The sequence below is a fragment of the Carassius carassius genome, chromosome 27 (genome assembly GCF_963082965.1).
Source record: "Carassius carassius chromosome 27, fCarCar2.1, whole genome shotgun sequence".
Taxonomy (NCBI): domain Eukaryota; kingdom Metazoa; phylum Chordata; class Actinopteri; order Cypriniformes; family Cyprinidae; genus Carassius; species Carassius carassius.
In genome coordinates, this window is record NC_081781.1 from 1,944,636 (window position 1) to 1,969,157 (window position 24,522).

A 24,522-nucleotide genomic window follows, 5' to 3' on the forward strand; every position below is an offset into this window, starting at 1 on the left:
AACCAAGAGTTTTTATACACAATTATACACATTTCCCGTGAATTCATATTATGTAAAGCATTATATATATATATATATATATATATATATATATATATATATATACATACATATATATATATATATATATATATATATATATATATATATATATATATATATATATATATATATTTGTTTATTGACAATATATTTGACAATTCAGACATTTTTCATGCAGTTCTTCAGAAAGAAAAAAATGTGAAGATAAAAAATTGAGAATTGTGAGATAAAAATCTGCAATTTCTTTTTTTCTTTTTTACTTTTTTATATAACCCCCCACCCCCAGGATTCAGAGGGCAAAAAGTCTTAATTAGTATTTTTTTATTTTACCCTTTGACAGAAAAAAAAAAAAAAAACAGACCTGCAAGATGTAAAATAAAAATTCTGTGGAAAAAGGTCAGAATTTTGAGATTTAAATTAAGAATTTTGGGGGAAAGGTCGGAATTGTGAGATAATAGTCACAATTATATTTAAAAGTCTCAGATTTTCTCGGGTGGAGACTGGCTTCAATACATTATAATTATAAAATAATTCAAAATGGGAAGTGGGTGCCATTGAAACAATGAGAGTTTGAGGGGGAAATGTGTTTAATTCTCTTTAAATCAATGTCACAAAAACAGACTTCATATGCAAAATACAACGTTAGCCTGTGATTTGGGGTGAAATATACACATTTAGACATGTTTTTGTGAGATTTAACCCAATTTTTTATTACAAAATGGCACTAGAGAATATTCATCTATGCTTGGTTTTGTTCTTTAAATGTTGCAGTATCAGTCAGAAATGCATATAGATGAAGTGTCTGTGCGAAAAGTCAAGAGAAACAATGGTAAGTGTCTCTGGATGAAGGTGAGTTTGGAGGATCCACAAGACGTGCTCAAACCAAAAACTCGTCTTCCTCTCAGAAGTCCTCTCAGAAGTTCAAGGCAGCTCGTTAGTCTGTGTTTGAGGAGGACGCTAATGCCCTGGAGAGAACAGTCACATCCTCCCTGCATAGTGTTCACTACGAGTCCACATCCTATTGCTATTTCACTTCCAACATTCAAAAAAAAATGATCGTTGCGGTGCTTATATTACATGAACTCAGTTCTCCCGACACAAAAACAGCTGTGGATTTCCACAATCTTTGAGTCACGTTTGGATCCACATGATGGGAAAACATCTCTGAGGAGGTTTGGTTCTGTAGCTGCCGTGTCCAAAGATCACCTCAGTGGAATGTCCCACAATGCACTGCAGTCGCAGGCGTGTGCTGATGGTGGCTGTGTTCACACTGCAAAAAATTATCTTCCTTTGTGTTTTTGGCTCGTTTTCTAGTACAAATACATTCTTAAATCAATCGCAATCATTTATTTGAGAAGCAAAATGACTTGCAAAATGAAACATTTGAGTTTTTCCTTAAAACAAGAAAAAATTACGTGGCAAAAAAAAAGATAAATTTTTCCCTTAAGTTAATTTTTCCGACTGGCAGACACTTGAGTTTTAAGCTTAAACTTACTTAATTTTGAAAGAAAACAAGACCTAATATTTTAATAAACTAATATTAAAACAATAGGTAAAATCTGCCAATGGGGTCAGAAAATAAGATTTCTGACTCTAAAAATTATTATTATTTTTTAATAAAACAAGACTTAAAAGGCCTACATTAAGTCACTTTGCATCTCAAATCATGTTTTCTGAAAATGTAATTATTATTATTTTTTTGTACATATGTTTTCTTATTTTAAGCAAAAACTCACTTTATTTTGTTTTGTGAAAAAATCATCAAAAGCGAGCGAGTTTAAGCTAAAAAAATAGTTTTCTCTTTGAAATAAGTTTATTTTGCTGAGCCCACAGGAAAATATTTTTTTCTTGTTTTAAGCTTAGACTCACTTAAGTTTGATCAGTTGTTTCAGAAAAGTCATCATTCTGCTTCTCAAGTCTTTACATATATATATATTCAAAATTTAGTTCTGTCATTTTTTTCTGAAAACAAGATTTCATATCTTGTTATTTTGCTTCTCAAGTAAATGTATCTTGATTTAAGAATTTTTTGAAATTTGTACTGGAAAAATAGTCAAAAATACAGAGGAAGAACCAGATTTATTATTTTTTTTTTTTTTGCAGTGCGTGGATTGTTCAGATGATGGACTGTCCGAAGATCTTCCCCTGATATGCACAAATACAAACACAAATACACATAACACACACGTCTGACAGAGGAAAGCACTTCTAGTTAACTCCCAATAGCTCACTCACTTGCTTTAAAGTACTAATTTCTACATTTCACAATGAAAGAGCCCCTCAAGAGCATAAGACCAGACCAAAACCACCAGAAACCACAGCACAGATGCTCATCTATAAATAAATATGATTATTAAATGTCTTTATAGGCAAGTTTATATTCACAGAGCCCTCAAAGAAGCTACAGCAAAACCTCCTAAAACCATGAAACAGGAACATTGCTTTTTGTGATTAAAAATACACAGATTCTACAATTTATATGCAAAACAAAATTATTCATTATCAGTATTTATGTCTGTTTTTCTAAAATATCTAAATATCATTAAAACAAAATTTGAAGTTGATTTTTCGTACAGTCTTAATATCTTCAAGTATTCAAATTTGAACCTCAGTTTGTTTGTTTTTTTTTACTTTTTGCAATGGATGACGTGCAATTCTTTAATTGCTCTTGTATTTTGAAATATTCTTCTTCCCTTTTTCAGCATAAATCTAACTCAATTAGGTCAGGTTTAAGCTTAAAACAATTTGCCATTTGCCATTAATAACTCAAAGTCTTAATACCTTAAAGTATTTGAATTTGAAATAGATTTTTTTTGTATGACAAGAAAAACTTTTATTTCTCTTGTATTTTTAAATATTATTCTTATTTCTTGTTTACATAAATCTAAAACTAAATATTCAGGTTTATGCTTAAAAGCATTTGCAAAGATGTAAAAAAACTAATTAAAACGAACTTATTTGAATATATACTGAATTCCTTGCAAACTCTTAAGAACTCAATGTCTCAATATTTCCAAGCAAATTTATCCTGTTTTAAGGATGTTTAAATATTTAGACTAAAAAATTTAAAACAAGATCAAAAATACTGATTATGAAAATGTCCTAGTCAGGCATGACATGCTTCAGATGACAAGAATTTAGTCCATCTGCAATGAAAGTCAACGCTGCACAATTACAGCCAGCTGCCACTGTTGCTGATTAATATGCAGATTTTTAGACCAATGAGATTGCACTGATTTGCATGGCAGATCGTACCTGATTCTAGGACACAGTACTAACAGAGAATGTTAGTTTCTCTTGCATTTCTAAATATTTTGCTTATTTATAACTCACCAAAAAAGGTGATATGCTGCAAAAGAATTCACAGTTGTGTGAGCAATAAATTCTTCATGAAGAGATTCAGTGGTTAGACAAGAAAAAGAAACAGATCACTGTAGGCATGTAGAAAAGGATGAATGCTTATCCAGGCGTCCACACGCTCCGTGTTTGCCATGCATTCTGAGATATTAAAGATCTCAACTGGAAGAGAAGAGCTTCCAAGGAGAAGATCCTCTTTCTGGGGTCAGAATCAGGAAAATGAGCTGAAGTAGAAGACCGTATCTATTTTTCTGTCCACAGTGAGATGAGTCGAACAAAAGCTTGAATAAAGTGTTGGTGCTAATGAAGACTAGCATTCGTCCAGTCTGAGGTGATGATGGTTCTGGAGCTCGTGACATCAGAACAGTGCATTCTGGGATTCAGAGTCTAGTCTTCCTGACACATGGGCAGGTTGACGAAGGTGAAGACGTTGTATTCGATCATGATAGAGAAGCACAGGAAGATGGCGTACAGCACCAGCACATAGACGCCCAGCTTGAAGTCCAGCTTCCACCCGTTCAGATGAATCCCAAGAATCTGCAGTGAAAAAAAAACAGGAATGAAGCTTTAATCACTTACATATTGCTTATGTTTGTGCAGTTCAGTACTCATTTGTAAGACTGAAGTCTATAAATGAATAACTGGACTGGGCTATTGCCTCGGTTGCGTGGTATAGAAACACACAAAGATGAGGAACACAACTCAGAGATAGATTAATAACAGTGTCTTGGAATATTGAAATAAACACAGAAGTGACACACACGAAAACCAATAGATCCTGAGGGAGAACTGAAGGATTACAAAGCAAGCAAAGGAACAGATGAGTTAACTAACGAGGAAACATCGATTAATGCAACAGACTGAGAAACTATAGACATGCATGTGACAGCTATCAGTTCTGATTTGACTGGACAGTAAAATGCACAAAAGGTTGCGATTTCTAATCTAAAAAACTATTAATATTCAGTTTAAGCAATTCTCACTTCATAAAAAGATTACAAATAACTGTTTTGTATAATGATGACTTTCATTTCATTCCCATTTCCCATTCAACAGTTTCATTAAATTTTTTATGAATCGATTGTTTAATATATTTAAAATAATCTACAATTTAATAATCAAAACATTTTCATCAAATACAAAGGAAAAATGCAATATTCAGTTTAGGCAATAGTCACTTACTTCATAACAACAATCATTTAATTTGTTCATTTTCTTCTAAACTGATGTTCTTTTTTTGACTTATCAAAATATTCAGCAACTAAACATTTTATATTCAATGTAGGCGATCGTCAATTACTTCCTAACATTAGAAAAATAACTTTCTATTTTAAACTATTGTCATCTATATATTACAGCATTAAGCTGAATATAAAAATGTCAATTGTATAAGTTTTTATTTTTTTATTACACTTTTTTTAGTATTTGATTTAATATAATAAAAACAATTATGATTTAATTTTACATTTTAAAAAATTATTCAGACAAAAATGCAATATTAATTTTAGCATTTGCCAATCACTTTGTAATAAATGTATTATATTTATAATAATTGTCATTATATTATCAGATGATAATAAACGCAATATTTCTTTAAATGGATTAATTTGTATTAACTGATGTTTTATTATTTTATGATTTATTTAAAATAATTGACAGTTTGATTCTTTAAAATACATTCAGCACATAAATTAAAAACAGTAACATTAGAAATTACTTGTTATTTTCTAACATTAATATATAACCGATTTTTGTATTATTATTCTTTGATTTATTTATCCAGGTGTTTATACTTTTTGTTTTTAAATAAATGTATAATATTCTCCACACTTACACAATCGTCAAATATTCTAGTTAAGGATAAGTATTTATTTTAATGATCAAAACTGTGATACCAGAGGGAAAGTATTTAACTATGAACAGACCCACACTATATCTGTGCATCCAGATTTCCTCCAAATCAACACACCTGTCTTTCGAAAGTTAATAACTTTTCAGCAGAAGTCACAGAAAAAGTCTACAGCTTGCATCTGATCCAGATTGATTCACGAATTGTCTCAGGAGAACCTGCTGAGTTACTCACGGTGAGCGCGACAGATCCCAGCAGCAGCACCACAGAGTAAACCAGTCCCCGACTGTTTATCATCACCTGGATGGAGGGAGGAAACAGCATCATCATCTCCCACAATGCCACAGTGCCATTACACCAGTACAATGAAAACAGATCTGGTGCTTCAGTGCTCATGTGTTCAAAAGAAGCTCCTGGTTTGAGAGGTGTTCAAACAGAAAGAGCTGCTGGATGTGCTTACAACTGATCCATAACTGACTGCCATGGTCTGCAGCGCCCAGGGAACGCCGAGCCCCACCAGAATGTCAAAGACGTTACTGCCGATGGTGTTGGACACGGCCATGTCTCCCAGACCTGCAGAAATGAGACCCGCTTTCACACTGAACAAGCAATGCTCACTCATCATGCATATTCAGAGGCCATTTCTCCTAAAGCAATGCAAAATAAGTGTGATGTGGCTTGTCATGGGATAAGCAATGGAAAATGAAAAAAATAACTTATTAAATACATTTATCGGTGGTGAAATTAAAGCAAAAAGAAGTGGTGAAAAAAACAATAGCAATGCAAAACTATAAATGAAAAGTAGCCGCAAAAAGTGCATTTTACTAAAATATAATTTCAAAATATATATATTTTACTGCATTTAAGTATAAAAATGGCATTTGGTGCCAGAAATTACATGCTTTGTCAATTGTTAAGCCTTTTTCAATAGAAGCGCTACAAAACTACAAAAGAAAGCAGAAAAGCAGCCACAAGACGTGTTTCCATAAAGCGTTACTTTATAAAACAAGATATGATTTAGGCTACGTTTACACAACAATGATGTAGTCAAAAACTGAAAAGTTTTTCAGTAACACTTTAAAATAACTGCACTATTTATCATTAATTAAGCATTAGTAAATAAATAATTCATAATTTATAAAGCATTAATAGACATTAATAAGTAGTTTATAAATACAGATATAAATGCTTTATTCTTGACTTAAAAGCATATCTATAATGCGTTTAATAATTGTATTGTCATACTTTATTCATGATCAATTTATAATTTCTCAATGAAGTATGAAACACTGAGCCTGAAACACTGGCTCAAAAACACAAATTTTATTTCATGCCAGAAATTACACACTTGATCTTTTAGATACATAAGTTTAAACTTCCATGTTATATGAGCCTCAGTATTTTTCTATGGCTGGAAAAGTCAAAAGATAACCATTACAAACTCATCCTAAAACCTGTAACTATGTTATCTTGTATTCTGTATCGGGCAGGCAGCATTGAGATGCAGTCCATGTCTGAGGTCAAGTGATTGATTGTGACAGAGGAACAGGTAATCACATTATGTGTGCCGTAGTGCTTTAATCAGATACATGAAGGTAAAAGAGTCTGTTTTTCATGTTAAATTCATCCTGATCCAGTTTTATTGATCAGAAGGGCGCGATCGATCTACCTTGACGAGCCACGATCAGGCTGGCGATGCAGTCCGGGACGCTCGTGCCCGCTGCCAGAAACGTGATGCCCATGATGACATCGGGAATGCCGAGCGTGTATCCGATGATCGTCACCTACAAGACAGAGTAAAGCTTTACTAAAAACAAGACATACTAACCGGAGAGAGACACTGACAGACATTTGGCACCTACCATCCACACCATGAAGTAGGAAAAGACGGCGATCCAGACGGTGGAGAGGATGAAGGAGAGCATGAAGTATTTCTCCCAGCGAGACTTTGCACAGTTTGGGATGGTGAAGTACAGGATCAACAACAGCGGCCAAGAGATCAGCCATTTAGTTCTGTTCACACAGCCGTCTGAAACACATAACGTACTGTTTCAAAACCACACTGCAGTGCTATAAACTTATTTTACTGCTCTTGCTTACAAACTAGATACGGTTCCTTTAATCCTCATGCTGTGTTCCTGTCATTTTGACTGGCATAAGATTTTATTTTTCCTATAGCAGGTATAAAAGCTTCCTAACCCTGAAAAATGAAACCGCTTTGGTATTTTTCCACAGCTTTTTTTGACCTGGGTCAAAAATGACCCGCCTACAAAAATTGCTTGTAAATCTCTTATTATACTACATTATTACCATGTTTTGGTAAAAATATAAAAAATATACCAGAATTATCCTCAAATTATGCTTTTTTCACTGGAAAACTGAGGTGCATGAGCTCAAATGAATGAGGCCTCGAACAATTAGTACCAAAAATAAACACAAAACCTGGGGCAATTAAAAGTAAACAAGTTGACAAAGATTGAATTCAAGATATGTTCAAGGATAAGTTCACCCAAAACTGAAAATTAGACTGCGTTTTACTCACCTTTGAGGCATCCTTTCTTCTTTCAGATGAATACAGTTGGGTTTATATAAAAAACAATTGGGTGAACTAACCCTTTAATAACAGGGAATAAATTTTGATATTTTTGTACTTTGTTACACTTGTGGTGTTCCAGGTCAAAAATGACCAGCCTACAAAAAATTGCTTGTAAATCTGTCATTATGCTATATTATTACCACATATTGGATTTAACTTCATCAGGTTTTTTTCCCTTCAATTAGCACAAGTTTTGTATTTGTTCTTGGAACTGATTGATAACAGGTTTCACTGATCTCAGTTTTTGAATGGAAATTACCAAAATGATCTAAAAATCCAAAATTTAAATACTAAACCTGTGCATGCACATTAAAAGAAAACAAGTTGACAAAAAGGTTGAATGTAAGATTTGATGTTTATATACTGTAGCATAATTACATATTTACAAGTAATTTTTTTGACGCTAGTCATTTTTTTTTACCATGTACACCACATTAGGTATTTTTCAGCACAGCACAAAGGTTAAAAAGCTAATATTTGCTTCTTAAAATGCTCTTTCCGAGATGCTTTTTCATCTCTATCACATCCGTTTCTTTTCTGAATGTTTTGGGTGATTTTGGAAAGGCAACAGTAACTCTCCTTTACTTACCTGGTAGTCTGAACGGTGAGGTGAGTTCACTCTCTTTCTCTTCAGTGGTTTTGTCTTCTGGCAAGTTTCCATTCTCGATGTCTGGTTTGCCGTCCACCACAGCTGTCTCCACACCATTAGCCGACTGGACCAACCTCTGGCGCTACACACAAGAGACACGCTTTTCTATAAGTGCACCAGTGGTTGATACTAATACTGATACTAATACTTTTTTTCTCTATTTTGTGAAAAATAAACAACAACAATAAATTAAAAACCATTCAGGAAGCACAACATTATAATGTAAAGTATAAACAATTAAATTTCATTTTGATTTTTGATGAAAATAATGGTCAACAGTCTCAAAACATTATTTGAACTTGAACTATCATTCAAAAGTTTGAGGTCAGATAGATTTAAAAAAAACAAGTTAATATTTTTACTCAGTAAGGAAGGACACATTAAGTCAATCAAAGGTGACAGTAGAGACAATTATAATGTTACAGAAATGTCTATTTCTAATAAAAAGAATAAATAAAGGCTATTTGTAAAAGAATCCTGAAAAAATGTATAACTGTTTCCAGAAAAATATTAAGCAGTTTTCAACATTGATTATAAAAAAATACAAATGTTTCTTGAGCAGTAAATCAGCATATCCATATATATATATATATATATATATATATATATATATATGCATATATTTTTTAAAGAGGTTATATGATGTTGCTAAAAGACAATTATTTGGTGTATTTGGTGTAATGAAATGTGATTATGCGGTTAAAGGTTATAAAAACACATGCATTTCCACATACTGTAAATTATTGTTGTTCCTCTATGCCCCGCCTTCTGAAACGTGTTGTGTTTTATGTTTTAATCAGTTTTGAAAGTGAGGTTTGCTCTGATTGGCCAGCTATCCAGTGCATTGTGATTGGAAAAATGTTTCAAGTGTCTGACGGAAATATTACGCCCCTTATTTACAAATTCTAATGACTTATATATTGTGTTTTTATGTGTTGCATCGCGCCACGTAAACCCAAAACTATGTCTGCATTTGTGATCAGAGAAATGACAAACAACAAGCGCTACTCTACACAGGTGGTTCTCAATACAAGTCCTCGTGCCCCCCAGCTCTACACATTTAGCATGCCTCTCTGTTAACACACCTGATTCAGATAATCAGCTCATTAGAAGTGATCTCCGTCCATCAACTGTGTTCCCATTGACATGGTCCCTACACAGTGTTCATTGCTCTCTACTCCCTGAGCAGAAAAAAAGTTTATGCCTTCTTTCTTTGTGTGAACATTTGGACGGTGTTATGCAAATCTCCCCACACAGTGACATAAACGTGTGGGGGCGTGTTTAAACGAGGCGTTTTAGGAGGACGTGGACAAGTCTTAACTTTTATAAAGAATATCTCTTTGGATTTGAGACTTTAGTCTTTGCAACTTCTTTTCTGTTCACTAACAGCTTGAAACACTCCAAAGAGAAAGGAAAACTTGAAATTGCATCATATGACCTCTTTAAATAATGATGAATATCCCAATATTTTTTATTCCTTTTTATAAAATTTTTAAATTTGATTTATTTATTTATTTTTGTTGTATCATGGTGTGTCTGCCGTACCTCTGTTATAATGAGACGGCTGGCCATGCGCAGACGAGTCTTGGGTCCGAAGTGGTTTGTGATCATCACACGGAGACCGGCTTCAGGGAAACGGTAATTCGGAGGACTGGCATTCATGATTTCATCAACCATGACCACCGAACCTCGACTGTAAACCTTACTGGACTTGACTTGAGAAAGACAAAATAAATATCCATGAAATACACACAGAGTATATCAGTACTGATTTCTTTCTTGATATTCTAAAACGACATTTACTCCATTTTTACTGCATTTTCAGAGAAGCATCAGAGAAAGAGTGTGCAGTAAAAGCAGAAAGGTTTAGTAAGACTAAACAGGCAGGCAGAGTTAAACGTGAAGATATCGAGGCCAGAAACAGACATGAGGAAAGAGACAAACTCTGGTGGAAAGACAGCAGGGAGAAAAGAGACTGAAGTGATGGATGAGGCAGTGATGTTACCTCTCAATCACAGACGGAGAGAAGCAGGAAGAAGAAAAGTGCTGAGATCTCAAGAGCTGAAAACAAGGGTTCTCACACACTGGATCAGGAAGACGTTTCTCTCAAAAAAGACAAAATAAATCTTGACAAAATTCCACACCTGTCGTGCTGATCAGAGCATGTGCTATAAACGAGAATATCAAGGTGTCCAAGAAATATAAATAAAAAATCGAATTTTAAAGAAATACACCAAACTCAACCAAAATACCATCTTTGTTTTAATGTTCCCTGAATAATAACCTGGACTAACCCTCAAATTAAAAATGATGTGAATTGCCTATGAAAAGAACTAATCAATAAAAACAGATTAATACCAATAAAAAAAAATATTAAAAAAAAAAAAAAAAAAAAATATATATATATATATATATATATATATATATATATATATATTATTCAGTAGATTATGGCAAAAACAATTGTTTTTATTAACTTCTGCTTATGTAATTTATTATAAATATTGTAATTCAATAACTGAAAACATTATTCAAGTAACAGTTTTTCTGAATTGTAATTTAAATGTAACTTATTGTAACTTAAATAATTTAAAAACAATATATATATTAAAATTTTGACTTTTTAATAAAGCATGTATTTTTTCACTATGAGCTTCTTAATTTAATAATAATAATAATAATAATAAAGTGAAGTGGCACAATGTGACGTGTAGCTAATAATAATAATAATAAAATAATAATTTCATGTAATATATCACACCGTAAGTCGCAGTATGTATGAATAGCACTTCTCATTTTATAGACATACATAAAGATGTTTGGAGATAACTGACTATATTTAAAAATTTGCAGAACATTTTTTTACATATTACATTTCTAGCAGTAACTCTGTCTGTATGACATTATTGTCTACCATATTTGTAAAAAAAAAATGAGGACAGGTGGATACTTGTACTGGGGGTGACATGGGTATGGAATTATGGATTATGATTTATTTTGAAATATGCCTGTCTGTTTAATCTTACCTGGACCCAGCAGAGGTACTAACAGATCATCCCAGTTACAGTCTAAAATGTCCCAGTTACAGTCTAAACTGTCTTTACCGTCCTCCAGTTCACTGCCGGCCGCTGCGTTTCCATTGGCAATGTTCTTGTCGCCTCGTCTCGTGAAAAACTTCTGCATGGTTGCATTAAATCTAATACAGACAAAATCCAAATGAGAATATTCTTCCAGAGAGTTTTAATTTCTGCCGCTCTCCAAGGCTGTAATTGTTTGATCATAAATACAGTAAAACAATAATAATGTAAAATTTTAAAGAATACTTTTCTATTTGAATATATTGTAAAGTGTCATTTATTGCTGTGATCAAAGCTGAATTCCTCCAGTCTTCAGTGTCACATGATCTTCAGAAATCATTCGAATGTGCTTATTTTCTACTCAAGAAACAGTTCTGATTATTATCAACGTTGAAAACAGTTGTGCTGCTTTATATTTTTGAAGAAAAAAAACTAATGCATTTATTTTTTACAGGATTATTTGATGGATAGAGAATTCAAAAGAACAGCATTTATTTGCAATAGAAAAGATTTGTGACATTATGAATGTCTTTACTGTGTGTATAAACTCACTTCATGATGAGGATATATACAGCATACATGAGCACCAGCACCAGACTCTCCCACCTGAAACACAACATCACAATCACGTCACATGGAAAATTACAAAAATCTGACACGAGAGGAAACAAATGAAAACAGACTCACCACACAATCTTTTCATCATAGATGAACTGATGTCACAAGACAAGACAAAAAAGATAATTAGTTCTGTTATGGTTTATTTAGTTTATTTAGTATTTTCACAAGTTAAAAAATGGTTTTAAGTTAGTTATTTCTATTTCTATCTATAGTGTGTCAATAGAAAATACCAGTGTTTTTTTAACAGAGCAGATATTAAGTTGAGACTCACCACAATTAGAGCAACTACAGACAATATGTAGAAGAAAGAGTCACGGAAAACAGCCCACCAGGTCAGTAAGACCACCTACAGACAACAACACAGACTACTGTTAAATACATAAACGTATGAAGATACACTGAAAAAAATATCTTGAATCAATCATTTTAATAATCTTTTACCACTATAAAGAACCTTTTGTGGACTGGGAAGATTCCATGGATGTTTAAGAGTCTCCTGGAAACCATCAATGTCAATAGAGAACCATTTTATTTTCAAGAATGAGTGTTTTTCAGGTTATCTGGACAAAAGTGTTTCATTACAGATTCTTCATATCAGTGTTTTGGGGTTGGTTTCTTTAATGCACCATTATATAGATGATTTTCTATAGATGCATCAATAAAATATTGCTCATTTTTTATTCACGAACTGATTCTTTTGGACAGTTTGTTTCAATGAACTGATTCACCAATTTATGTAAACATGCAATGACATAAAGTGTACATATTATGAGTGCTATTTTTGCTGGTTTATAGTCAGATTGACTGTAATTCGTAGATCTGAGCTTTTAGAGCTGCAAACTGTTTCAGATGGTTCAGTCCAATTTAGTAAACTGTTCCAACAGTTCACCAAAGAGAATTGGTTCAAAAGAAAGATTCATTTGTGAACCGGACATCCCTCTAAACTATTCTCTGTACAGGTGATAATGTTTTCACATGTAAACCAAACATTTTGCTTTTTAAGACCTCAGTATTTCGTCAGGAGCCACAGGGATTCATTTTCTCTAGCTTGATGTGCTTTTTTGACTCTCGAAGTGATGGTAGCCATTGACTTGCATTTTATGAATCACCAAGGACCACGCTTTCAGCTCAAAATCTTCTTTACTGTTCTACTGAAGAAAGAAAATCCACCTACATCTGAGGTTGAGTAGACTCAAATTTAGGTGAACTGTCCCTTTAAGGCTTCTGTTGGAGAAGATGCACAAACACACCTGTCCAGCAAAGATCCCACAAACTCCGATGATGCAGAGGATATTAAAGACAGCAGAGCCGACAATCGTTCCAACTCCAACATCACCGTGAGTGATGAAGACACCTGGAAACGGACATAATGAGTAAAAGTGCTGCACGAAAAGAGCCGTGAACAACAGTTGTGTAACTTTACCTATAACAGAGGCGAAGAGTTCGGGCGCTGAGCTCCCCGCCGCCATGAACGTGGCTCCGGCCACATCCTCGCTCAGATTCAGCTTCTGAACAACACAACAACAGCAGACGATTCACATACAACAACGCCTCTGGCACAAACACCACCCAAATCTGGAGCACTATGTTTTATGAGCTTCTGAAAGACTCAAAGTGGTTCAGAGGAAGAACAGCGCAGATTCTGCTGCTCTTATTTGTACAGCAGTATTACTTAATCCTACCTCACAGATTTTTTCAAGAGACGTCACAAAGTAGTCATCACACACGATCGCCAGAGCCAGGAACATGTAGAGAGCCTGTAAGAAGACCACAGAAGACTGTAGAAACCTCATCCAAACTCACTTATTTCTCCTAAGTACCAATGACGTACACCGCAACTTTTATTTAAGTCTCATGCTTCTTAAATGTTGCTCTTATGAAAACAAAACCAAGTAAAAATCTCAAAAGTGTGAAAAAGTTTGCATATGGCATAGCAAGTTAGAGCTGACTAACAATGTTCATCAGTGTTGTTGCTGTTGTTAACTAAAACCAATTACTAAAAATTGTTTTGTCAATTGAATTTAAGCTGAAAGTACATGGAAATCTCAGAAAATAAATCTTAAAAACCTTAAATCTTAAAAAAAAAAAAACAGAAAAGACAAAAGGTTAAATAAAACATTTTAGCATAATGTTAAAACAAAGATTTAGAAATGTTGCCTTTGTAACTAACTGAATCAAGTTTAAGAAACTAAAATACTTAAACTGATGTACAAAATTAAGATGAATAGAAACAAGAATTTAAATTAATAGCATGAAATAGCTCAAATTAAAACTAAAATAAAAACTGAAAATATAAAAATAAATGCTAATTATATTATTAAAATATTATTAAATAGTCTACAGATGACTGAACAACTTTCATTAAAGTGTTTAGAAATACTAAGATATCACTGATCTGTATAGCAGGTATTATATATGTATAGCTATTATAGTTATTTAAATTAGATTTCAGTTTTATATTTTGTTTGTTTTTCATTTTAAAGTTTTAGTAATATTTTTGTATTTGTAAATTTTGTTTGTTTCAGTTATATACAGTTTTAGGTTTTGTTTATTATAGAATTTCAACAAATTTGAAATGTTGCAATGGAAATTAGGTGAAATAAAGTAAGTTTAGTTTAGTTCAGTTTGCTTTATTTATTAAATTGTAGCTTTGTTTATTTATTTATTTTTTTATTTTTTTATTAATTTTTTTGAGTAAAAGATAAAAAGTCCTGCTGTATAGTTAAAAAAATAAAAAAATATAGCATATTTAAAAGAAACTCTATTGCCCCCTTCAGTACTGCTGTTTGCTTCCACCACAAAACTGTAATGTAAGGACTGAAAGCCTGCAATGCATCTGTTTCTGACTTACTGTATGTCAACTATTGACCCTGTGTGTCTCTATTCATGTCTCCTAAAATATACACTTTGAGGATAAGCGATTGTGGAAAAAAAAAACCTCAAAAACCCTTGAGAAATGATAGCTTCCAGAAGCCCGCTGGCTGCGTTCGCCTGCTGTTTATCACCGCTGTCAGCTCCAGAACGCCGTCTCTCCTCTTCTGCATGCACAGTGTGTCCATGCTCTCCAGACCTGACTGATCCAAACCTCTGGATTCACATCTGCATTCATCTCATCTAGCTTAATCATCTGCCAACCCAATACAAACTCCTGCTTATCCACAATTTTAAACCAAAGCAATTAAGAAGACACTACGATGACCTTCAGCAATGAGGATGACGATGGCATCATAACACGAGACACGTTTGTTTACTTACAAAGGTGATTTGCACCTAAAACAGCCGTAGATTTTCTGGTTTTACTTATAATAGACATTTAAGACAAGTTTGCTGTACGTTTATCTATATCTATGTATGTATGTATATATATTCACACTATGATTAGGCATAAAACATTACATAAATCAGATGAATAATATGTAAACAAATCTCTCTGAGTGGAAAAAAACCTTCAGAATATGGATAATTCTAAAACCAAAAGTTTGGTGCATGTAAAGATTGTTGGCTAATTTTTAAAAGTCTACATATGCAAATAGATACACTCTAATAAAATACACCTAAATGTGTATTTTGGATATTTTCTTTCCACTAGTCTGAAGGAAGGCATGTTAAGGAAGCAAAATACCCCCAGTGTCTATAAAAAACAATGGTAAATAACATATAACCACCAAATGTGTCAATAAAACTTACTAACATCCTTTAGGGGTGATTTACTGGTTTTGTGTAAGCGTTTTACAGACACTAAAAAGATTCAGTTCCCTTCATGAATAGTAACTTTACTGTAACAAACAGCATAAAAGGTAGTTAATCATTCCAGACAGATATTTGCGTGATCATTTCCAGTCACGGGGTGCACCAAAGCACAGAAATCCCACACACAGCACGTTGTGATTGTTTGTGTGAATACATAATTCAGACCTGAGCCATGTGTGATGCAAACATTAGAGCATTAGAGCGGCGGTGTTATATAACCACAGGCTGATTTTAATTGTGCTGCTCATGGCTGATGGAGTTAGATCTGGTCATATTAGCAGTGGATTAACCCACACTGAAAACAGCAAAGAGATCAAATCACGCAGGCACCAGCAGTGCACGTGCATCATTACTTTGACCAAATTCTCTCCTTTATACATTTACCAAACTTCTGTGCAAAACTAACCCAGATCAAATTTCCCTCAAACTTTCAGTGATGCAATTTTCTTAATGTACTTTGCTAATCTGAGGAAAGAGAGAGAGATAAATGGACTTCCTTACCGCTATTATATGCAGCAGCACACCACCGCTCTTCCGCTCAGCGTTGGTGAAAATATCATTGGGAAATTCATGGATGGCTGTAAAAATCACAAACACACATTTACAGTCATGCATTTTGCACTTTGCATTTTGCATTTACATTTTCCAGATTAAAAATTGCAAAAGAATGGTCTTGTTTTCCATTAAAAATATCTAAACACTTAAATCAAGATATATTTAAGCAAAATGACTCAAGATATTAGGTCTTGTTTTTTTTGGAAAAGTTATCAAAATGAAATGACTTTTTTTTTTCTTAAAATTAGATTTTTTTTTTGTTTGTTTCTTGATTTAATAATGTTTAGATATTTATATTAGAAAACATAATAAAAATACTTTTTTCAGGGTAAAAATATTAGTTCATTCTTATATAAAGACACATGAGAAGCAAAACGACAATATCTTGTTTTATAAAAAAAAAAAAAAGAATTTATTAATTGAATTTATGCCTAAAAAAAGAGAAAATATTTTCTAATGGGGACAAAAACATAATCTTGTTTTCTCTTTGAATTATGTTTAATTTTCTGACCCCACTGGCAGATTTTTTTTTTTTTTTCAATTCACTTTGACACATCAGAAAACAAGCGTTAATATCTTAAGTCATTTAGCTTTATAAGTAAATGGATCTTGGTTTAAGGATGTTTAGACATATGCCTGTTTAATAATGTCGGTCACATCAGATCTGAAACCTTTACATGATCAAAATACATGACAGAAAAAAAACTGATATTCTGATTATAGAATTTTCATACCCATCATCAATCATCCAAAACAGAAAGTAAGAGTGTAAACCAGCACATAACAGCTTGAGGAATGAAAAGTGATACACAAGGAACAAATCAACACAAATGGCAGATGATGTATTGATGCCAGACTGATGGATAAACTGAGCAAACAGAACAAACTGATCTGCTTCTGATGCGTCTGTGTCAATATCTTGAAACATGAATATTATATCCTGCGTTTTCAATATGTATTTTCAGTTATTGTATTGCATTGCATAATATATAATTTTTTTATCCCATAATTCTGCATTTATATCTCGCATTTCTGACTTTATTTCTTCTTTTTTTTTACAGAATTGAGAGATATAAACTCAGAATTGCAGGATATAAATGCAAAATTATAAGATTTAAACACAAATGTGAGATATAAACTCACAACTGCAAAAGTCAGAATTGTAAAACAGTCATATTGTAGTCATATTATAGTCATATTTTGTGAAAGAAAAAAAAAAACAAATAAAAAAACCTTGCGAGAGGGTGAATCAGAATTCTTAGTTTATACCACAATTTTCGAGAAAAAAGCCAGAATTATTTTTTTGTAAAGCTGCTTTGCAACAATTTGTATCGGTAAAAGCGCTACACAAATAAACTTGAATTGAATTGTGAGACAAAAAGGCACATTTCTTCATTTTTATTCCATGGCAGAAATGTGCTTCCATACAAAAGAGAGATTTTTAGGTTTAAAACAAGAAAAATAAAATAATAATAATAATAATAATAATAATGAAGTTCTTGTTTTAAGATTGTTGAAAACAAGAGAAAAAGCATAGTATCAGCATCCATTTAATCAGAAATAAGTTTTATAAAAAGAGAATTTCACATGCTCCACATTTCAAAACAACATATCTGGTCCACGTCTTTTATCGAACAAACCCAGAAGTGGGGAATTAATAACTTATTCATGAATAAGCTGCTGATGCGCAAACAAAAGAGAGATTTCTAGCTCACAGCTAGAAGGACTAGACACATAATACCATCAAATATGACTAAACTCAAGTGTTGAGATAGAAAAATGGGCTGGAAAATTGAGCATTCGGGAGAGCAGTTTGAAATGCCACTTTTGATGGCACGAGTTGTCCATCTGCTGTGTGTTCACTTGACATCCTTTGTTCTCCGATGTTTTCCAAACAGATCATTGATATCTGAAAAGCAACTGAACTTCCAGAGCTGTCAGACAGAAAATCTGTGTAAATGTTAGACTGAATATATTCAGTATACACTATCGTATACACTGCCTGCTGTTATTAAAAACAGCATGTGAAGAAATGCAACAACTTCACTATGCTGCAGACATTATTTTTCAATCTGATTTTATGTAAGATGTTTTAACACAAATGCATTCTCAGTGACAACTGAACAAAAGGTTTTTCACGTTTTTATCTTTTGACATAGATTGCTGACTTAAAATATTTATATTTGTAAACAGTACAGTTTTTATTGCAATGCTATTGCATCATATTGCCATCAAAAAATACAGTACTTACACTACATATTATGCAGTATGCTTATTCAGTGCTGAACAGCACATTTACACGTTTTGGCAGAGTTGTTTGCATTGCATTCAAAGTATTTGTTTTGTCAGTTAATGCATTTCTTGGGAATAGAATATATACACATGCATGGGTGTGTATTTATATATACATAATAAATATTCACAGTACACACATATATAATATGTAAGCAAAAGCTTTTATTTTGGATGCGATTAATCGCGAGTAATCGTTTGACAGCACTAATATATATATATATTATATATATACAGTATATGCAATATATATAATTTAGAGTTGATATTGCTTCAAGGTCAAGTTGAGTCTATTGCATTGTCGAATACAGTGTTTACTTTGATTGTGTACTGCATAGTCTAGCCAATATTTTATATCATTCAGGTATTCTATGCATACAGAACATTTGTATATTGTGCACACCATACATACTGCAAAAAGTACTATAATCGCATGCTATTCCAACCACTGCTGGTGTCCACGGGCCTCTCAGATAATCCCCGTGCAGCACGACATCATTAGAAATCCTAAAACATGCAAAAGCAGTCTGTCTCTCACCATGAGTCAACACAGTCTTTCCTCAGCCGCCTCTAAGAATAGCAGCATATAGATTAAACTCCTGGACAGGTGAAGGTGACTTTTATGCTCCATTTCAGGCAATGGATTCATTTAGTAGCCGCTCATCATGTATGCTCTTAGTTTTGCAGGGAACACATCAATATTCCTCGTCTGAAAACAAGAGCAAGGATGGCGAAGGGATGCAATGATTAGAGCTTCATCTTGAACGACCAATAAATCATCTGTCTGTCTGCTTTCACACTGACGATTTACCTTTATAATGTGATTAAAGCAGTGCTGTTAAACCGGAGCTCATGGAAACTGAACACTGTGATTATGTTAATGTGATTAAACTCATAATTAGAGTAACAATAATCACAGCGAAATCCAGACAGAATGAAAACATGACGGAACAGAAACAGAACAGCTTTGCATAACGAGGCAAGTGCATTTTCAATAAAACAAAGATTCCCGTCTGAGCTCTCATTTTCTCAAAGACAGAGCAGGACACCCAGGGCTTCTGTTTATGCATCAGTGAATCAAGCCAGTGACAACGATCAACTTCAGATAGTTTTTCTTAGAAGCATGAAACAAATCTGTCATTTAAATTGTGATTAAATTACAGAGAGTGATTAAAGAAGCTCACTTTATATTGTTCAGAGCTGTCAATCACACATCGCCAGTATATCTGCACACTTGCCCAAACTGCCCAAATGCTGTATTATTTCTCACAATTTTAAGTAAATTGCATGCAATTCCGAGTTTGTCTCTAGCAATTCTATATTCATGTCGCTTTATGCATCTTTCTACATTTTTTATTTGCAATTCTGAATTTATATCTCGCAATTTTACGTTTATTGCTCGCATTTCTGTTTATTTTTTGCTATTATGTTTATATCTCGCAATTCTGCATTATTTCTCACAATTCTGAGTTTGTCTCTCGCAATTCTGCATTTATGTCGCATTCGCAATTCCAAGTTTTTATTTAGCAATTTTGAGTTTCCATATTGCAATTCTGAATTACTTTTGTAATATACGCATTCTACGTTTATACAATCACAATTCTGAGTTTTTTTTATTATTATTATATAAACTCTGAGTTAATGTCACAGTTGTGAGTTTATACATTACAATTCTGAAATAATCTAGCAAATGTGTGTTTATATTTCACAATTTCTGAGTTTATATAACAGAATTCTGCGTTATTTCTCACAACATTAGCTTTTTTCTCTGAATTCTGAGTTTATAGCATTTAACATATTTTTGTGCTTCCATCACAAAACAAGAAATAAAAAGGGGAAATGCAATATTTTATCAAGGTAAGTTTACAAGATAGTTGTTCTACACATTGTAATGCACTGAACACTTAAAAAGAGCTAATTCAGACTTTTAATCTCATAATTGCACGTTTACATCACAATTATGTGCATAAATCTCGATATTCTGACTTTATACAGAAAAAAAGTCAGAGATAAAGTCTTTTTTTTTATCTTAGTGAAAACAAGCTTCTATAGATCGTTTGCTGCTTTTCAAAAGTGGGCTAATTTGAACTGAAGCATCATTAATGTCAGACGAGTTACACTGAAGTTTCACCACTGAAGTTGAGCTGGATGAATATTGCATGTTGTCATGTTACAATATAATGCAATTAACCTTTAATACTGTAATCTTTCAAATGTATTTGTGTGTTGCGTAAGAGATCAGCAGATGGGACATCTGTTACAGATGCACATGTGGACAGACACAAGCTCTTTACAAAATCAAAAGGCTTACGGGAACAACAGAACTACATCTGGACAGATAATAGACTGATTTCACAATGCTGGATGTTTAACAAATGTGCTTACAAAACAACAGGAGCAAAACAAGTACACACTTTTTACTTTTTCGATTTCTGAATACATAATTTTAATTACCTGAATAATATTAGACCTTAATCTAAACCTAAAGAGAATCTAAATACCTTAATCGTTCTTAATCTAAAAAGAACGTTTTTAAATATCCAATATCATTCATAATTTTTTATTTAATCAAAATATGAATTGTTGTTATGTTCCTATTAGACCAAGTTGACCATCTGAATTTTTTTTTTTTTGTTTCACACACGCACACACACACACACACACACACATAATTACATTTTTATTATATTTATATGAATATATATATAATTTAATATAGAACTTGTGTATAATAATACTATTATATTATAAATACATACTAATAGTTATAATTAATAATTTAAATTTTCTTGAATTGTCTAATCATATTAGACCTCTTTACAAATTGACAAAACTGATAATGTCTTTATAGACAATCTAAAGAGCAGCAGGTTTTAGCACTACTTTTAGGTTTTAAATAACTAGAGCAGAATGTGATGATACAGTGTGTGTGTGTGTGCAGTGAACTTTGAGTGTCATCAGCAGAAGAGGCCAGTGCAGAGAAATCAAACGGCTCAAGTGTGTAATGAACTGAATAATGAAGTAATGGAGCAGAAGAGAGAGAGAGAGAGAAAGAGAAAGACTTGACATCATATGAGAATGACTCAGCTTAATTCACAAATAATCTAGAAATTATTCATATATTACAAGAATTACAGGAAGTCAGAATGACACAAATCTAAAGCTAAAAAAATCCTTTTACATTATGCCTATAATCACGGATTTAGCGTGAATGTTTCACAACTGTTATTTTGAAAGGTGCTTAATTATGCTTTTAACTAGTGGGAAGCTCATCTCCAGTGTGAAACAATGCAGTGCTACAATGTAACTAATCATAAATTAAGCAACATTCCTTCATTAAATATTCATGAGCTTACTACACTCACAGAAACTCACGTGTTCTTTAGTTTTAGTGTCTGAGAGAAACAGTGAAAACTAATAAAAGCTAACTTATTATTAGAGGATTTAAGTAGCAGCAAGTATCATTTGGTATGAAACAAATGTTCAGCTTTCAAATTCTGTAATTTTTTAAGGAACTGATCACTGTAGCGCACGTGAACCGATCTTCTTGTCTTCTTTACTACGAGTTACAGCACCAAATAAACATGAATAACACGGAAAAGCGGAAAGCTGTCTTTTTCAGGTTGATTCAGCATTGTGATTAGTCAGATCGCCTGTCAATCAAACTCTTGGCGAAGAGTGAATTGCATGAAAAGTAAATTGATATAAGTATGCATTATTATGAAATTTTAATAAGCATCAGTTAGAGATATTTTCAACATATAACACTGTCAGCACACTAAAAGCCTCTTCCAAGAAGTTTTGTCTCTAAATTAATCCCCAAATTTATCAGCTAATCTCACCAATGAACTCCTCCAGACCCATCCCAAGTAGAAATAAAACATAAATGCACATATTCTGTGTGCAGGCTGAAATGACAGTGGCAGGACGTCCGATCGGTGGGGGTTAAAGCACACACGGTTGGTGGATGCTGAGCTCAGATTGATGACTGGAGATTTAGTGACACTGACTCACGGCTTCTCACATAAAGACTCAAAACAGAAACATTCATCCCACCTCTGTCCCGCATCAGCACTGCCAAACATAATACAACTAACCTGCACTAGAACAAGTGTCCTCATCGTCACAACACTTTCCTCAGCTAAAACAGCCTTTACTTTTTCTATCATACCAACTTTTTTAGCCAAAAAGCAGCTTGTATCCAGAGCCCAGACTTATATAACCCAGAGCAAACATCTCCCACAGAGAAATTACATCATTTCAGAACACCCAATATACACAGACTTTCTGCATACAGGACAAATAAAGACTCATTACACAGCTCATATGTTGTGTATCACTTCACACAGACTTTCTTTATACATAATAAACTTTCATCATATTTCATTTCCCCATTTTAAAATGTTGCATCACTATCAATTTTACAACCAGTATCAATGTGTCAGTCTTGTGTTGCTGTGTCTTGTGCTTCCTTCCCTCATATGCTCATTTTTGGTCTTCCTGTTCCTGTCCTCATTATGTTTATTTGACTCTAGCTGTTTGTCCTCATGTCATCATGTTCATTGTTTCCAGGTGTTCCCTCATTAGTTTCCATCGCTGCGACCGGAAGCTCTAAAATGTTGCCTTCGGAGGCAGTCTTCCAAGACAGGAAGGCATCAAGGCACGTCCGAATCCAAATTCTGCTTTACTTCCTGTCTCCGAAGGTACCTTCTTCTGATTGAATTTTGAAGGCAGCGTAGATGTATCCTACGCTGCCTTTGATATCCCACAATCCTGTGCATTCCATTCCGTGACTGTTGAGCTAAAAAATAAAGATGGCGTCTGAAAGTTGTGTTTGGTGGTCAGTTTGTGAGTAAATGTATATTCTGAGTTGCACTTTTGACGTTATTTCTAGTGAGAAATCAGTGTTATAGTAATTAAATAATTTTGTTTAGTTATCACCAAAACTTGTTCTATTTTGTTGTAGATCATTAAACCATTACGCTGCCTCAGAAGCCTGTCCGAAATCACTTTCATGAGGTGCCTTTGTGCAAAAACAGTATCTGCAAAGTCATTGCCTCAGCGAAAAAGCAAGTAAGCTGCCTAGGCTTTCGGATGCACCCCATGTCTCCTTAAACCCTGTGTTTCCCTGTGTCTAGTGTCGGCTGTTATATGTCATATCCACGTGCACTCCTGCGTCTCCTCGTTCCTCGCTCCTCTGTGAGATCAAGACAGAACAGCCGACCAGCAAACAGTAAAGCCCATGTTTGTTTTGTTTTCCTGTTTGTTTCTCCCCGCTAAAATGGAGGAACAAGTGAGGTTCATGACATACCATCTGCCAATGGAGCTCAGACACCACCAAGCTCGACTGAAAGGAGGCAGTCATTTGGTGTCTGGAGAGCCTCCAATCCCAATCCAGCTCCAGCCCCTGAATCCATCCCAAGGAGGGCTCCTGTCCCCGAATTTAGCTCAGAGAGGGCTCCAGTCTCCGAGTTAAGTCTAGAGAAGCCTCCAGCACCAGAGTTTAGCCCAGTGAGGGTCCCAGTCAAAATATATGATATTTTACATAAAAGGCTAACAATATCTCTAATGTTTTCAACTACTTGTAAATCATGAGAAAATTCCCATTCTAAACAGTGACATGGGGTAGTGCAGTCGCCTGTCAATCACGTTAGTTACCCTTTGTTACCACCTTTACTGACGTAAAAACCACATGACAACAGTGTCGTGGACAAATGCAGAAGTAGTGTCTAGT

At 33.7% G+C, this 24,522-nt stretch overlaps 1 protein-coding gene across 2 annotated transcripts in view; it reads right to left on the reverse strand.

The window, feature by feature from the left end:
* Positions 1-2,866: 2,866 nt before the first annotated feature.
* The window catches only part of slc24a4b (solute carrier family 24 member 4b), a 32,270-nt gene continuing 10,614 nt past the window's right edge, over positions 2,867-24,522 (reverse strand). Inside the window, exons 3-17 of one of the 2 annotated variants that reach the window (XM_059512069.1) lie at positions 16,443-16,519; positions 13,874-13,948; positions 13,615-13,699; positions 13,442-13,545; positions 12,463-12,537; positions 12,258-12,283; positions 12,123-12,176; positions 11,598-11,689; positions 10,039-10,208; positions 8,434-8,575; positions 7,111-7,277; positions 6,918-7,032; positions 5,709-5,821; positions 5,483-5,548; positions 2,867-3,936 (exon numbers count right to left, since the gene is read on the reverse strand). In XM_059512069.1, the coding sequence (XP_059368052.1) occupies positions 3,787-3,936; positions 5,483-5,548; positions 5,709-5,821; positions 6,918-7,032; positions 7,111-7,277; positions 8,434-8,575; positions 10,039-10,208; positions 11,598-11,689; positions 12,123-12,176; positions 12,258-12,283; positions 12,463-12,537; positions 13,442-13,545; positions 13,615-13,699; positions 13,874-13,948; positions 16,443-16,519 (1,511 nt within the window). In that variant the 3' untranslated portion in view covers positions 2,867-3,786. Of the gene's footprint in view, positions 3,937-5,368; positions 5,549-5,708; positions 5,822-6,917; positions 7,033-7,110; positions 7,278-8,433; positions 8,576-10,038; positions 10,209-11,597; positions 11,690-12,122; positions 12,177-12,257; positions 12,284-12,462; positions 12,538-13,441; positions 13,546-13,614; positions 13,700-13,873; positions 13,949-16,442; positions 16,520-24,522 lie in introns of both variants that reach the window. The other variant, XM_059512070.1, reaches the window with a different exon arrangement.